General features: G+C 35.6%; 4 protein-coding genes across 7 annotated transcripts; 2 read left to right on the top strand and 2 right to left on the bottom strand.

The window, feature by feature from the left end:
* The first annotated feature begins 4 nt into the window (after nt 1-4).
* LOC105267407 (serine/Arginine-related protein 53-like) lies at nt 5-1,214 on the top strand. 2 transcript variants are annotated; one of them, XM_011306244.1, is made up of 4 exons: nt 5-166; nt 254-552; nt 596-834; nt 969-1,214. In XM_011306244.1, exons 1-4 carry the CDS (start codon nt 93-95, stop codon nt 1,059-1,061), a joined length of 705 nt encoding a protein of 234 aa, XP_011304546.1. In that variant the 5' UTR covers nt 5-92; the 3' UTR covers nt 1,062-1,214. The 2 variants fall into 2 exon arrangements, with proteins under 2 accessions (XP_011304546.1, XP_011304548.1); XM_011306246.1 differs by having other exon boundaries at nt 6-166; nt 623-834.
* A 421-nt stretch (nt 1,215-1,635) lies between these two features.
* LOC105267408 (integral membrane protein 2B) lies at nt 1,636-4,707 on the bottom strand. The gene is made up of 5 exons (XM_011306247.1): nt 4,398-4,707; nt 2,931-3,422; nt 2,400-2,514; nt 2,184-2,336; nt 1,636-2,083 (listed from the first exon to the last, which is right to left on the bottom strand). Exons 1-5 carry the CDS (start codon nt 4,479-4,481, stop codon nt 1,968-1,970), a joined length of 960 nt encoding a protein of 319 aa, XP_011304549.1. The 5' UTR covers nt 4,482-4,707; the 3' UTR covers nt 1,636-1,967.
* Nucleotides 4,708-5,172: 465 nt separating this feature from the next.
* drongo (Arf GTPase activating protein drongo) lies at nt 5,173-9,429 on the top strand. Of its 2 annotated transcripts, none has more exons than XM_011306248.1 (7): nt 5,173-5,481; nt 6,836-7,088; nt 7,167-7,443; nt 8,196-8,378; nt 8,484-8,651; nt 9,099-9,226; nt 9,308-9,429. In XM_011306248.1, exons 1-7 carry the CDS (start codon nt 5,315-5,317, stop codon nt 9,359-9,361), a joined length of 1,230 nt encoding a protein of 409 aa, XP_011304550.1. In that variant the 5' UTR covers nt 5,173-5,314; the 3' UTR covers nt 9,362-9,429. The 2 variants fall into 2 exon arrangements, with proteins under 2 accessions (XP_011304550.1, XP_011304551.1); XM_011306249.1 differs by having other exon boundaries at nt 7,185-7,443.
* Nucleotides 9,430-9,546: 117 nt separating this feature from the next.
* On the bottom strand, nt 9,547-14,264 carry dock (SH2/SH3 adaptor protein dock). Of its 2 annotated transcripts, XM_011306250.1 has the most exons (4): nt 13,669-14,264; nt 12,424-12,565; nt 11,031-11,968; nt 9,547-10,838 (listed from the first exon to the last, which is right to left on the bottom strand). In XM_011306250.1, the coding sequence occupies exons 2-4, from the start codon at nt 12,440-12,442 to the stop codon at nt 10,617-10,619; spliced, it is 1,179 nt and encodes a 392-aa protein (XP_011304552.1). In that variant the 5' UTR covers nt 12,443-12,565; nt 13,669-14,264; the 3' UTR covers nt 9,547-10,616. The 2 variants fall into 2 exon arrangements, with proteins under 2 accessions (XP_011304552.1, XP_011304553.1); XM_011306251.1 differs by lacking the exon at nt 12,424-12,565.
* Between the last annotated feature and the right edge of the window lie 1,234 nt (nt 14,265-15,498).

Consider the following 15,498-nt stretch of genomic DNA (forward strand, 5'->3'; position numbering starts at 1 on the left):
TTAATTCAATTTTATTTTGAACATCATAACCTGTAAATAATGATTCAGGTGATTCAGGTGACCAATTGTTCAACTGACAATTAGCCTGAGACATGGCGAGATACTCCAGTGACTCGGATTCAGATCGAAGTGGAAAATATCGGAAGAAACATTACAGAAGATCGAGGTAATTAAAATAATTTGTTGTATCACCAGAAAAATTATTTGACACTCATAAATAATTTCTGTTATTTATTTAAATGATTTGTTTTAGGTCCAGCAGTTCAGACTCGAGTGACAGCTCATCGTATCGAAAACGTTCATCGAAATATTCGAAATCTCGAAGACATCGACGTTCTCGATCGAAAAGTCGAGACAATCAGAGATCCTCGAAGAGTTACAAATCCTCCCGAGGGAATTCCAAAGACCGAGAGAGACACAGACACAAATCACCAGAGAGAATAAAAAAAAAAACGAGATCTGTATCGAGGGAAAAATCGACTAGTCGTTCGAGCAGTTCTCAGTCGTGCGTCAAATCATCAGCTGAGAAAAATATTAATATTCTAACCAAAGGTAGAAATCAGGGGAGTACATGATGTTAAAAAATCATTCACAGATTTTTCCTTTCGTTTTTCACTTGCAGATGAGTTCACTATCGAGCCAAGAATAAATGAGAGCGTTTTGGATGAAATCAATGCATCGGGCTTCACACAAAAACAGTTTACGTCATCAGCTCACAGCAAAGAGAAGAAAGCAAACAAAAATATTGTGATTGACATAACTGCCGACACAATTCAAGTACCTGCAGCTGTGAAAACTAGTTCGACCATTAATGAGAGTATTTTCCATACTTCTGTGAGTGCATGTTAAATAAATAATCTTTGAATATTATTTTGCATATTTTTCAAAAATGTTGAATCGCATTATCTCACGTTAAATATATTTTTCAAATAAATTTCATTTGAAAATTCCATAAAATGGTTTTTCAGATTATGATGGACCAAGAGGTTCGATTCGACAGATGGGTGAAGAAATTATTCAACCTTCGACAGAAAGCAATAGCAGAAATCTCCTCGACGTAATAAATTATTAACTGAATTGTCCAAAAATAACGAGAAATAGAAATTTTTTTAACATTAATATTTTCTTTATTTTACCACTCTTACAGCGTTATCGCTTAGACATTGATAAATTCGTATTCGAATAATCCTTTCTAATGAATATAAGTGACCAAAGTACAATATCTAATGCATAGTTGCCTCAACTAATTAAAACTAAACACAATTGTATAGAAAAATGCTAATGGAATGAGTATTACGTGTGCTGCATTTCCAAATTATTCAATTAATCGATTATTGATTACGCAATTACGTATTCAAAGCAATATATACAATGAAAGAGATACAAAACACGTTTGTTACACACGATTATCTTACGTATATTTTCATTTCTCATTAAATAAAATTATGACATCTACTTGGGTTCATTGTCAGCCTTGGAAATTTTTTCAATACCATCTTTACCCATTGACTTTGGCCTCAGATATCTATTTTTACGATCCTGATATATTCTCAATGATTGAGACTAAAAATAAAACATCCAAATTAAATCGTTACATTTATTATGATTAGATCGTTCTGTCAGGCTGGCACTCGCTGAATTTCCAGTGCTACAGAATAAACTCATAAAATAATTTTTAAAACCCACGAAATCGGTGATCCATTCACGAATTGATTAACAATGATTTCAGGATATCAAAAAACATCTAACGCTGAAGGAAATTCAAAAGAAAATTGACTCAATCCCTTGATCTAAAAAATCCTCCTAGCTCTCAGATTATTCCAGTCCTGCAGATACTATTGAACTTTATCACCATGATTTAATAAAAATTTGTTCGATGATTGGGAGGGGGTGAGTGTATATTACGTCTACTGAGTGATTCTGTCAGTTTTTTAAGATAATTATTTTTTAACGCGTTTGTTAATCGATTAATTTACTTCAGCTGCTTTCTGGACTTCTTCCATGTTTGAAATATCGTACTCGACGATATTATTCCCAGCGAATTGACCAAATAGGACACCGTCAACACTGCGTTTGACAATTCCTAGAGAAAATGGAATAAATATTTTATAATTATCAATAATCATTGTAATTATCGATTGAATTTTTCGTTTTATTTTGAAGGGATTGATTGTTTCAATTACCATTGTTGGTGTTGTTGATTTTTTCCAGCTGATAGATGGGCATCTGCTTGCACTCTCGAGCGATGTAAGTACCCACTGATGATCGATCACTGATCGATGGGAATGTTGCCTTCATGGTCTCCCTGACTACCTCAGTGTTAACCTCGTAGTATCCTGTTGAATAAAATAGAAAATTTTATTATCCGCCGAAGAAGTTGCTCATTCGATTCACCATACCGTTGTACATTTTGTTGAGAAGATCGTACATGTTCTTCGGGGGCAGAACTCTCTGTCGATTCAATGGCATGACGAAGCAGGAGTGGCCGTCAAGGTCGATGATGCCTGTGAGGTTCTGTAATGATGACAGATTATTCTATTTATTTTTTATCGTTGTGAATGTTAAAATTTTTTATGAAATCATTTTGATCTCGCGATAAATCTCTTTTTTTAGAATATTTTATGTTGCAATTGCACGTAAACTCCATTTTCGAAACTCATTGGAGATAAATGGAGCTGTCATGCTTCATAAATTGAGGTAAATTCCTGGCAACTTGGCACGGAGTGCCTGATTTATTTCGAGGCTTAACTCGTACTCAACGGCCATTTTCCTCAGGAATTCGTCGTTCTCAATTACCTTCGAACAATATTACCTACGAAGTATTCATAAAAAGGAATTCCTGAATTATTTACGATTAGGAATTAATTCCCAAAATATTTGACCAATTAATCAATCAGAAAATCAGATTAAAAAAAATTGAAATAACGTACAATGTTGAAATCATGAATGAATCGTCCCTGTCGTCCACCCCTGAAATCAGGTACATCAATTCCCTCGTAATGTTCATTCTCGAGATCGATGTCGAAGCTCTCCTGGAAGAAATTTCTGATGTTGCTGTCAGCTGATTTCTCGAGTACCAGTGCCTCCCTTTCAGTGTCACGTGCCAGAGTTTTGAAGAGATCGCTGTCTGGGGGTATACCAGCAGCCAATGCATCACTCAACAATGGGTATTTGTTGTCCATTCTCTCGTAAGGAATGCTGTACCAGCCAGTCCTGAATCTGTGAACCTGATCCCTTGCGTAACGCTTGTAAATATAAACGCCACCGATTACTCCGATGCTCATGCCAAGTAGTGCAGTGAATAGAAGACAATAGAGAGTCATTGAATTCGGACCAAGATTTGGCCTGATCCTGCGGAGAATCAGATAATGTCCGGCCATGTCTCGGTGGGGGCGTTGAGCCTCCGGATCTCGTTTGTTCTCCTAAATTTATTGTTCAAACAGTAATTATTTACTTTTTTCGAAATATCAGGGAAACTAGGGCAAACAGCCCAATTGTTGTAATAACCATTTTTCCAGAAGTCATTGAGACCAGCAAAAAAGGTCCTACAAAATTTTTCATAATTTCATTAGGATTGCTGGGAAAACGGAAAAACCAGAAGTCGTTTATTCGTTTATCGTTGGATTATTCATCATTTTTTTTTTATCTCAAAAAACCGCTGACGATTGGTACAAATAAACATGGAAATGCAGTGGAGAAACGTGAGACTCTCTTATCTACGCAACGCCCAGTTATCACGACGTGATACATCGCCTTCATTTTTGAATTTTATGTCTACATAAACGAATAAATTCGGAGTCCTCTCTGGAGAATTATTTAAAAAATCATTGCCTAATGATAATTCCAATTAAAATTCAAGTCACAACCATAAATAATCCATTTTCCTTCAATTCCAAAATACAATAATGATAATAATAATAATAATAAGCAGGAGCCAAAATAATAATGATTTTCTGTAACGAAAAATTTTTGTAATAATTTTCAGATATCTCATGTATTTACAACAAAAAAAATTGTTTAATAATATTGAACAAATAATTTATTTCGAGAAGGATAACTTCTTTGAAATTCAGTTTTTCTCCGAGTAATGTGACACGATTTAATACGCCATTCCTGTTACGAATGTAAATGAATCGAGCTTCGATGGAGAAAAGAAAAAAGAAAAACAGAGAGGAGGAAGGAAAATCCCCGGTTGTTATTCGCTGTTGTCGAGGGCAAGTTCACACGATTGTGTATTTATAAGTATCAAAATCAAAATATTATGAAGCAGTTCGACGAAAAAAAAATTGTCGACCAGTCCATTGGCTCCGGTGTTGAAGGGGGATTGGAAAATTCTTATAATCTCTTTTTTCTGGTGAATTTATGGGAGTGTTTATAATTTTGGGGTATGAACAAACCGTCGATTCGTCGACCACAACCAATGGCTGCTCCATTTTATCTGCTGGCTTCTTCTCCAGAATGGCTTTGGTGATGACCGTCATTTTGAGAGACGTCTGCGTTACACTGGCGAATTTTCTGAATTTATATCAATCGGGGTATTTAACGATTTTCGGGAATCACGGGTGCTGAATTATTGAGATAAACACTGGGTTAATGATTATTTTTTTGTCGCGAAGGAAAATTACAAACACGACCACCTGAATTCGATTGATCGAGTGACAATCGCGCCTGTCCTGACTTGCACCTCCCACACTAGTACCGCAATCTTGCTGCCACCCCCTCCCAATGTTGCCTCTCAACGTTCTCAAAGGCGTCAAGATGACTCCGCCTTTGGGCGCCTGCGCGGGCTCACGGCGGATTTTTATGAATTTTTTAATGAAAATAATTGATTCCGCTCTCCAGCGATCTCATTTATCTTTCCATTTGTTTTTCCAAAAAATCAACCCCAAAAATCCACCCCCAAAAAAATTCCAAAACATTGTGAAACCCCCAAAAAATCCACCATTCAAATGTTCGCGCCAAAATCGTTGTCTTTGCGAACCCCAAATTCCGAAAACCCCCGGGACCCCGAAATTCCCAAAAAACAAAACCGCCAAAACCCTCCAAAAAATCCCGAACAGCATCAATCCCCAAAAAACCACGACGAAAAATCCCGAAAAATCCCGATGACTTTGGGAACCCCCGACGACAAATCCGAGTCTTTCGGAATTTCCACTCGTCAGTCGTGCGAGCGCAGCAGTAGCGACAGCACCTCCTGCCTCCACTCCCAGAAAATAAAAAAAAGGAGTGGTAGAGGAAGCAAAAGAAAAAAAGAAGAGAGAGAGAGAGAAAAAAAAACGTTTGTCCCCGTTGTAGGAAGCGAGAAGGCGACTGAATGATGGCGTCGGCGAAGAGAAAGCAGGACGAGAAGCATCTAAAAATTTTACGTGAACTGGTGTCACAAGTTAATAATAAAGAGTGTTTCGATTGTAGACAGCGTGGACCAACGTACGTAAACATGACAATTGGTTCATTCGTGTGTACATCATGCTCTGGGATGCTGTGAGTACCAAAATCATTTACATAAGACAGATTTTCATCTGGAGAAAAAAAATCCGTTACCTCTACCTCATTGTCACCCCAAAAATGTCAATTGACTAATTAATCTCCCATTAATATCAAGACTGTCAATTATCCGAGACGATTAATTATTTTTCTTTACTTCCAAGTGCACTTCCATATCGAATTGCTCTCTACAATGTCGCGTGTTTGGATTTACCAGGCGATAATCAGTTCGAGGAACAGGAGAACAAGAAAATTCGTCATACTTCCTTAGTCATTTCATTTTTATTCTTCACCTGCCTTTTTATCCCACGATACACGTAATTAATTTTGGTGTTCCATATGCAGGACTTGGTTTACGCTGCAATAAATTTTTTTTTAACGTTTGTTTTTCTGGGGATGAATTATTTGGAGTTGCACGTGAATTGTTTTTGCATTATTTGACGTACGTCATTATTTGGTGGTACGGAAATTTTTTATTGTTTTAATTTGGATATTGTTGCAACAGATTTTTTTTGGGGGAAATGTTTGGGTCGGAAATGCTTACGTCTTCTTTGATATTTCGACGGATTCTATTTTCAGTTAATGATGCTGGCGCAATTTCGTTGCATCAGAAGTTGCTATCCATGAACCTTCTCACCCTTTTGATAAGGCGGTTATTAATGTCGCATGATGCATTTTTCTTATTTCATTGATGTTAAGTACTTTCCTGATTTTTATTTGAAATCTACTCGAGCTTCTAGAGATTTAAAAATAAAATGAAAAATTTTAACTCCATAAAAAATGAGAGAAGAAAAAGAGAAAAAATCCTCAAATAATTATTTATTACTTTTTCGTTTTTCGCGTCGATTTTTTAAGTCATATATTCACGAATGAATTTTATTTGGAAAGGTTCTTTGACGTTTTCTTGGGAAGACACACGAAATTTTAATGTTTTTGTAATTTATTTCCTCTTTCCTTTGTTTTATATGGACATTAGCCTGACTTTCTCTTCGGCCCACAGTGAAAAAAATATCGGATGAGTAAATATACTTGAGACAACTTAAACCCTGAAATATTTACTCAAGATTTCATTTTAAATCCTACGACAAACCAATTTGTTTAACGCGTGAATTAAATAAACAGAAATTATTTTTGTTTTACAACTCGAAATTTTCAAGACCTGAAATCGATTTTCACGGAAAAAAAATCGGAAATCTGAAATTTTATTGGGAATTCAATGAAATCTAAATTAAACTCCGCAATGAATTTCGATTTTCAAATTTATAAATTCCGTTTGCAATTGTTTAAAGGAATCTGTGTAGATTGAATAATAATAATAAATATTGAGTGACGAGATAATAAAAAATTGCAGAAGGGGTTTGACACCTCCGCACCGAGTGAAATCGATATCGATGGCAACATTTACCCAAGACGAGATAGAATTCATGAAAGAAAGAGGAAACGAGCACTGCAGAAGAATATGGTTGGGTCTGGTGAATGCGAACAATCAGCCAACCCTAGACACTAAAGACGAGCAGAAGATGAAGGATCTGATGACAGCAAAGTACGAGTTGAAGAGATACTACTTGGATCCGTCAATGGCCAGTGATAATTCCCCCCAACCGGTGAGTCGACAGTTTGTGGATAAATTATCACACGAAAAAAAAAATATAAATAATTATCCGGATGGTAATGGATCCCAGAATTCAACCACATTGCAGAGATCAAATGCTAAAAAATATACTGGAGGAAGAACTAATCAGAGTATACCGAGAGTGCCTATTGTTGGTACATTGCCAGTTTTATGTACACCAAATGGAAAGAAGAAAAATAGTGAGACTGCTGATAATTTTACTGCGGATTTTGCTGACTTCAGTCGAGCCCAGGACTCATTTATATCGTCAAATCGTTTCTCTCAACCCATTGAACAGCCGTCCTTCGCTAATTTTGATAATAATCCAGCCTTTGATTCAACACAGAGTGAGTCGATAATTATCATGTTCTTGGAAACTATTAGTCAACGCTCATTGGAGATCATTATCGGTGATAATGACGTGTACTGTAGGAAGAGAAAGAGGAAGAGTTTATTTCTTTTTTTTTGTATTCGCTTGTTGGGATTTTACTGGCGTTTTTTTTCTGTGAATTTTCGTTTTATTCAATTTCTGGGGCTTTAGGGGACATTTTTGAACTGTTTTTATCTCAATTTTAAACTTTTAAGTCGAGTTGTGGAACGAAATCATTTTACGAGTGGAACGATTTTTCCTGTCTCGGGAATGAATAATTTATCATGAATATTTTTAAACTTCAATTCGTCTTTGTTTTACTGGTTTGATGATTCAGTTTAATCCGTGCAGATATTTATGCTCGTCGTTTAATGTTTGGGTCTTAATTTATGGAGATGACTAGAAATAATAAATTAAATAATTACTCATGAATAATAATAATTTTTCAAGATAACTATTTCCTCTTGAATATCTCAATGATCAATTATAAATACAAAAAACCGATGGAATTACCAGAATTCTAGGAATATTCTGAATTTTTCTCTTCATTTTGTACGTGTAAATAAATTTATTTGCAATCATTTTTCATTTCATTTTTAAAAGACAATAGACAAAAAAAAATCCCACGATTGTAAAACCATTTGAATGGAATAAATTTCTTTTAAAGTTTTTAAGGCGCATTTTTCCCAGGGATTCAATGGGAAAGTGTAATTTTAATTGAATTTTCAGATGCGGAATTGTCAGCGACATTCAGTCAAAGTGGAAAAACGATGTCGAATTTCAATGGAATAAATGCACCGCCGTCTGAGGATCGATACGCAGCCCTGAAGGATCTCGATTCGATGATGAAAAAAACACAATTGAAGGATGAAGGATCAGCTGTGACAGCCCCATCGTGGAATAACTCGAATAGTAAATATTTATCAATGAGTGTTATCGTTTTAGCCAACGAGATATCGTGTGAAGAGGAAACGTTCAATTATAATCTAACACGTGTCATTTATTTATTATCTCCAGGTCTCTGGGGCAATGATCAGAGCTACGTTATTTCAAATCCATTCACAGCAGCTGACACGTGGCGACCATCGCTACATGCCATGAACAATAATAATATGCAATCTGTTGACAATACCATTTGCAGTACTGCAAATCCATTTAGACAAACGCAATTCCCTGTTAACAATGGTGAGCTAATGTTTTCTATTTCAATTTTTTTTTTCTCATGACTTTTGAAATTTTTGGGTAATTAATCGATTATAAAAATAATTGATAAGTGAGGAATTATTTTGGGGATTGAGAATTTTGAGGGAAATATTTTCTGTTTATTTATTCATTCATTTTTATTCAGATTAATGAATTGTCGGTATAAAATAATCAAAGCCCCGGGGTAATTTTTTAAATTAACAGTTTTTGAGGAAAAAAGCGTCGGGAAATGTCGCGTTCTTACATAATTACCTAATTGATAAAAATCTAGTGGCAGGGAATCGGAAATCGTTCTCTCTTCGCGATTTCGAATTCATCAGAAATATTGATCTCATATTTATTCAGATTATGGAATTATTATAAAACTTTTCCCTTTGCTATTTTGGTTTTTATTTATTATAAACTCATTGTTGGTAAAAATTGTTGCAGAATCTCAATGGATATCCTTTGGATCTCAAAATACCACGGAGGTACATCCATCTAGTCAAATGATGACTCCACTCCCCGGAAAAGTCTGGCTTCCGACAGTTACCGCTTATCAGGCAAACCCTTTCATGGTGATAATTTACATTCACTCCATTCACAACCTCCACACATTCACAGCAAATCTAAAATACTTAAATAATTTTTGTTTGTAGGTGGGCACTGGTGTGGGAAATCCGGCCAGAACTTCGAACAATCCGTTTTTATGATTAGAAACGAGAAAAAATTATCGAGTGAGCTAATGAACAAAATTACTGCTAAGCAGACAAAAAAAAAAGATCCATCAAATTTTTAAATCATATATTCGTAGATTAGGAGAAGAGACTTGACAAAAAAAAAAATAGTTTGACATGACTTTTATCGGCAGAATGCCATTAACGTTTTACTTTTTTTTAAAAAAAAGCACTCTCTTATTCCTTCGGCCTTAACTTTTAACTTTTCATTCGCATAAACGAAGAGAAAACCTGAAGTGAACTTATTTATGAAACTATTATACACGTTAAATAAAGAAATTAATATTTGTTACTAAATAATGAGTCATTTTATTCTCTCAAAAAAAAAGAACAAAATAATAAAAAATACAAAAAAAAAAAATCCCGAAAAAAATCGCTCACACTTAAATATGATTTATTCACTTGAAAAATTGCATCTAATAAATACAAAATCACAAATGGACACGTAGTCTTTGTTTCATTTTCTTGTCGTAATTTTTTTCTTTACTATTCAATTGTCGATGGATCCCAATCGATTCGTATATAAATACACGGTATCTGCATTAATTGATTAATTGATACACTTGCAGGCTAGATTACGTGTAGTTGTTGTTTTTTTTTCTTCTCAATATATTATAGTAATAACATGATCAGTCGTGTCACTGTAGTACAATTACATTGATATAAAAAAGAGTGATAGAAGAAGCAATCGTGCCAACTATCATGGGGAAGGGCTATCAGCTGCCATAGCTTCATTTTTATCTGTCTTTTCATTTCATCATATAAAACCTTTTTTTTTTAGCTTTTCTGGTATTAATTTTTTATCTAAAAAATTGGTTGGAAGCTCCAACGGATCATTGCAGTATTACTTAGTGTAATAAATTAATTAGCAGTTAAATTGACAAAATGAATGAAAAACACTAATATATGAGGTTTCGTTTTTTCTTTAACTCCAATTGTGTTAATTGTTATTACCGTTTTTCACTCTGAGAATTATCGCAGAAATATATAAATAAAAAATGAATAGAGGCCCTTGAATTTTTAAATAATATTCATTTGTCTAATTGAGGGTTCATCGTGGTGTCATAATTGGAAAATAGTTTTCGTTCGACGATGGGAATTAATTGATATCTTTGGAATAATTCGCAGATTGAAAAACGCTGTAAGTATAAATGTACGAGATTGATATTGAATAATTACTAGGCTGCCCGGGTTTCTTATTCTGCCATGAGATTATTCTCCACTTGACATCTTAGCAACCATTGCTATTGGAATTACCTTTTGGCAGGGGACGCACCAAGTACAATTTTTCACCCTGCTTGTTAGTGTAAATTGGTGCACGTTGGTAATGATCAACTAGTTGATCGAGTGTGTGGAATTTTCTTTGTCCAATACAATACAGAGCACCTTCCACATGCACCCTGAAGTGTTTATTGCGACCAGGTGCTTTAAGAGAGACTGAGTAATCACCCATCTGCAAATTAAACAATGAATCATGAGGAAATCTACAATAAATAACAATTACTCACAACAAAATTGAAATTCTCTTTGTCTTCTCCAAAAATTAATGCACGAATGATTAATCAATTTATCATTTAAAAATAAACAATGAATAATTAAATAATAATTATCGTTGGAATAAAATGGTGATGAAAAAGGAACTCACATTGGTTTCACTGTCTCTAATAAGAAAATCTCCATCATGTCCATGCTGATTGAGTAGATTATCGCACTGTGATCTGGTGATACTCCCATAATACCAGGGTTTACCCACAAGATGAGGTCTGTCCCCAGGATCTGGCCTCCGCTCTAACGAATCACCAGTGCTTATTTCACTACTCGTCATACCCCGATCACGATAGGGTTGAGTCAAATATTCACTCAACTCCTGTAAATAATTTCTAGGCACAAGACCAATCTGTCCCTGTCCATTTCTAGCTTTATACCATTCAGGATCAGCTGGTGGACGATCGAGTATCTCAAGCCTGTCACCTTTCTCAAATGACAGCTCCTGATCATTATTCGATGAGAAAGAGTACAGCGCAACGACGATATCAAGAACATTTTCAGCCATAGCATAAGTGTGAAGTGTATCATCAGCATCACCTTCCTCCTGTGTATAATTAGATGGAAACCATCCAGCCTGATTGCCACTCTGTCCTCTCCACCATCCATCATTGCTCTTCTCGAGGATGAGAATGCGTGTGCCCTTTACCAGTGACAATTCATCGGCCTGTTGTGCTTGATAATTGTACTTAACGACAGCTGTACCAATGGCTTCACTCGGATCAGCTGGTAATCTACGTGCCATTATTGGTGATTCAACAGCTCGTGATGGTGAATTACCTGAGGGAAGGGTTTTCGAGCCCGATCCCTTTTTCACTTTTTTCTTTATGCTGTCGAACAGGGACGGTTTTTCCTTCTTAACGTAATTACTTGGCACGTATCCAGCTTGGCCACGTGCACTTTGCACTCTCCACCAGTGTTTCGAATCATCCAGCAGGAGGTAGCGCTCATTTTTACGGAGATCCAACTCCTGGGCACCCTGGGCGTTGTAATCGTATTTGGCGACAACGTAGCACACGTCGTCCTGGTTCGTCTTGCCTGGTTCAATCAATTTTTTATCATCAAATGTTCAATTCAATTCAATTCAATGCGTTCTTAATTCATTTGGAAATCTCTCGGTTGTAATAAATTATTTAAATATTATTTGTATTTACAAAATAATTCATGCGATAATTGTAATTGCAACTGCAATTTAATTTACTTTTATTAATCAGTAATCAATTGGATTTTTCATGTATGAATTTTCCAGAAATCTTTTTTTTTCCTATTTACAAATAATTTCATGCAGTAATTATGTTTAATAAATTCCGTACCTGAGAGATAAGAGAAATAAAAATTCATTGAACAATTGCTATTTAATTTACAATTCTCGTGGAGGTGGTAAAAATGATTTGTTAATTTAATCAGTGGTTTTAACAACACCAGAGAATTTAGGGACATTAAAAGCGAAAAAGCTGTTGTACGGAAAAATAATAAAATAAAAAAAAACGTACCATGCTTCATGGCTGCCATGTGCAAATATTAAGATATTTATGTCCGAGACTGGGCCGAGAGAGCGACAAAACTGCTACTCACGAACTACTCGAATGAATCTCAAATCTGCTTGTGTTGTCGGCAGTGCAGCAGGCATTCTCCCTATTTTATTTTCATTTAATTTAACTCAATAATAATTTTTATATTTAATTTATCAATAACTCCATCGTCCCTCATTGTTTCAAGTGCAGCCGACACTTTGGGACAGACAAATCGAAATTACTTGTGATAATTAGTGTCTCATCATTATTTTTTGTTTCAATCAACTGAAGACTAATTTATCTTGAAAAATCTAGGGCTTTCCATCGGGAATTTATTTCGGAATTGAGGAATTCTCATTATGATAATTGCATTGGAAAGTTTGTAATTAGTTAATTAATGTTTAATGTTGACGTTTTTCTGTCGAGTGGACAAGTTTTTTGGAATGCAGAAATGTGGAAAGGGAATTAATGTTTGAATGGAATATTAATACGAGTTGATAAAATATTGATTTTAAAAATTCTGTGGGAATTCCTCACGAAGTCCAAAGGTTTCCGAATAATAAATTAAGTTTCCACAAGAATATTAATGAGTTCTCTTATATTTTCCTTTTTCACAGGCTCCACTAGACATTTTCTAAGAGGAAAAGCTAGCAGATGTTGAATTTCCTGTGGCACCTCTTGAGCCCAATTTCTCCAGTCAACATCAGAATTTGAAAATAAAAAATCCTCTATCTCTTGAATAAAAATGTCTCCTCAATCCAGGAATCAATAGCCGAAATAAAAATCAATCTCTCCTCACGAAATCTCTACAAAAAAAAAAATCACAACAAAAATTCCCTTGACTTTCCTGTCTCAGAAATCATGCAGAACATGCATTAAAGTACTCGACTAAAATGAATTCCTATTTCAAAAAAGAATTTTCAAATCGTTCTGACAAATTCTGAATTCAATTCGTAACCACAAATTCCACATCGACAAAACTACATATAAATATACGACATACGAATATCAAAAACTAATTATAAGACAGTCTTAATTCCTACAGCACTAATTAAAATGAAAACATCCCCATTACCCTGCTCTCCCCTATATTTTTGTATAAATTTTTTGGGGTTTGCATGGGGATAGCCAAGATATTTTACACAAGATTTCGTGCCAATTGATTCGTAGGTGTGATATATTGAGTGTTTTTTTTGTGATTATGATATTATTGATGATTCTTACCAATTTTCAAGCTCGACATATTCCCGCATATAATTTTCTGTAGTGAATATTAGGTGGACAAGGCTTGTATTCCCCCACCCTTTGGTACGACAGCAGCCATCAAGCGACACTAAAACATGGGGGGATCGACTCGTTTTATATGGGGAGCCGAAACAGAAGGGGGAAAAAATAAAAATAAAAGAAATAAAAAGAACAGGGAGAGTATCAGGACAACGCCAATATTTGACATTCACAACGAGCTGATCAGCTCCGTAATCTCCAAGTCGATCGAATAATCATCGAGTTCCAGATGATTCCTCCAGAGAACACTCGGCCACTTCCTCGTGCACACACTTTTCTGATGTTTTTTTTTTAATCCAGCGGCTTGTCGCTTGTACGAGAGATCACCGAGTGTGATTATTCACTTTTGGAAATTTTTCTTTGGGTTTTTTGTGGTGATTTTCTTCGGGTATTTTAATCGTCAAGTTTTTTGGGTTTGGGATTGATGTGGTTGGAGACCCCTCCCACGAAGCCGACTAGACCCACCCTTGTTTAAAACCGAGTGATCGGAGAGACCCTCGGAGTGAGAGTGTTACGAGCTCAGTTACGGCCTTGTACACTCGTGCATTCGAGTTTGTGACGCTACTGTAGTGTTGAGCGATATGATATCGATTCGTCGATTAGTCGATTTTTTTTTCGATTTAATATTCATGGAATTTGATGACGAATTGAAATTGTCATTTTTTGGAAAATTCGATATCGATATTTTTAATCTCGATATCTCGATATCTCGATTATCCGATTACTCGATTTTTCGATTAATTTCAATTTATTTATCTTTTCATCCCTAGGAGTGAAAAAGAATCGATATTCCCTGAGTCGATTTTTTCGACAAAAAAAATCGATTCGACTCGATTGTCGATGTATCGAAGTCTTTCACTGCAGCTGCGACAGCTGCATCCAACTGTCAACAGCGCAAACTCCCAGCTGCAGTTACAAATTAAATAATTCATAAATTTCCTCTGGAGTCTCGATTTTCCGTCTGATTTCAGTTTTTCCGCCCTTAGACTTAACTCTAGCCTAAGGGCAATGGACCTTATCAATTATTTATTTACCCTCAGATTTAACCACCCGATCGAATGACAGATGTCACTGACCTCTCCTTCTAAATTCTATCTCGAGGATAAATTATCAACAACGAGACGTTAATTATTTTTTCCGGACAATAATCTTCCTTGATCTCGTAGATAGCGAGATGCTGCGATCAGCTGATCCAAGGAGGGTTGACTGAAGTAGAAGCTCAGCACTGGGGGTTTGACTGACCCCAGCTGCATCGTAGTACTGCACCCCCCGAGAGGGAGGGCGCTACACGGAATGGGGGTGTCCATCACGTCGACAGGGTGAATTTTATTTTCTGCGGCATGAATGCTTTTTTTTTTGTTTGTTTAACTGGAATTTAACCGCCTGTAGAATGTACGGAAGGGGGAAACCACATCTTGTGGAATTTCAATGGAAAAAATTATTCAATTTGTTGAATATATACCACTAATGAATTTATATTTGTAAAGGAGCGCGTTGTCCTAGTGGTAACGTGCTCGACTGGCACGCCAGCGGCCCGGGTTCAATCCCGGCATTGTTCATTTTTTTTTTTTAAATAATTGCTATTTTTTTTTTTTTAATGGCTAATTAAGGGAAATATCGTTTAAAAACTAAATATTTGGAAATCGAGAAGATATCCAGTGAAATTGAAAAATTAGCAATTTTTTAAAACAATACTTTTGCAATATATATACCCCTAATGAAATTTTATTATTATAATAACGCGTTATCCTAGCGGTAACGTGCTCGGCT

Source organism: Fopius arisanus, unplaced genomic scaffold, assembly GCF_000806365.1.
Source record: "Fopius arisanus strain USDA-PBARC FA_bdor unplaced genomic scaffold, ASM80636v1 scaffold00046, whole genome shotgun sequence".
NCBI lineage: Eukaryota > Metazoa > Arthropoda > Insecta > Hymenoptera > Braconidae > Fopius > Fopius arisanus.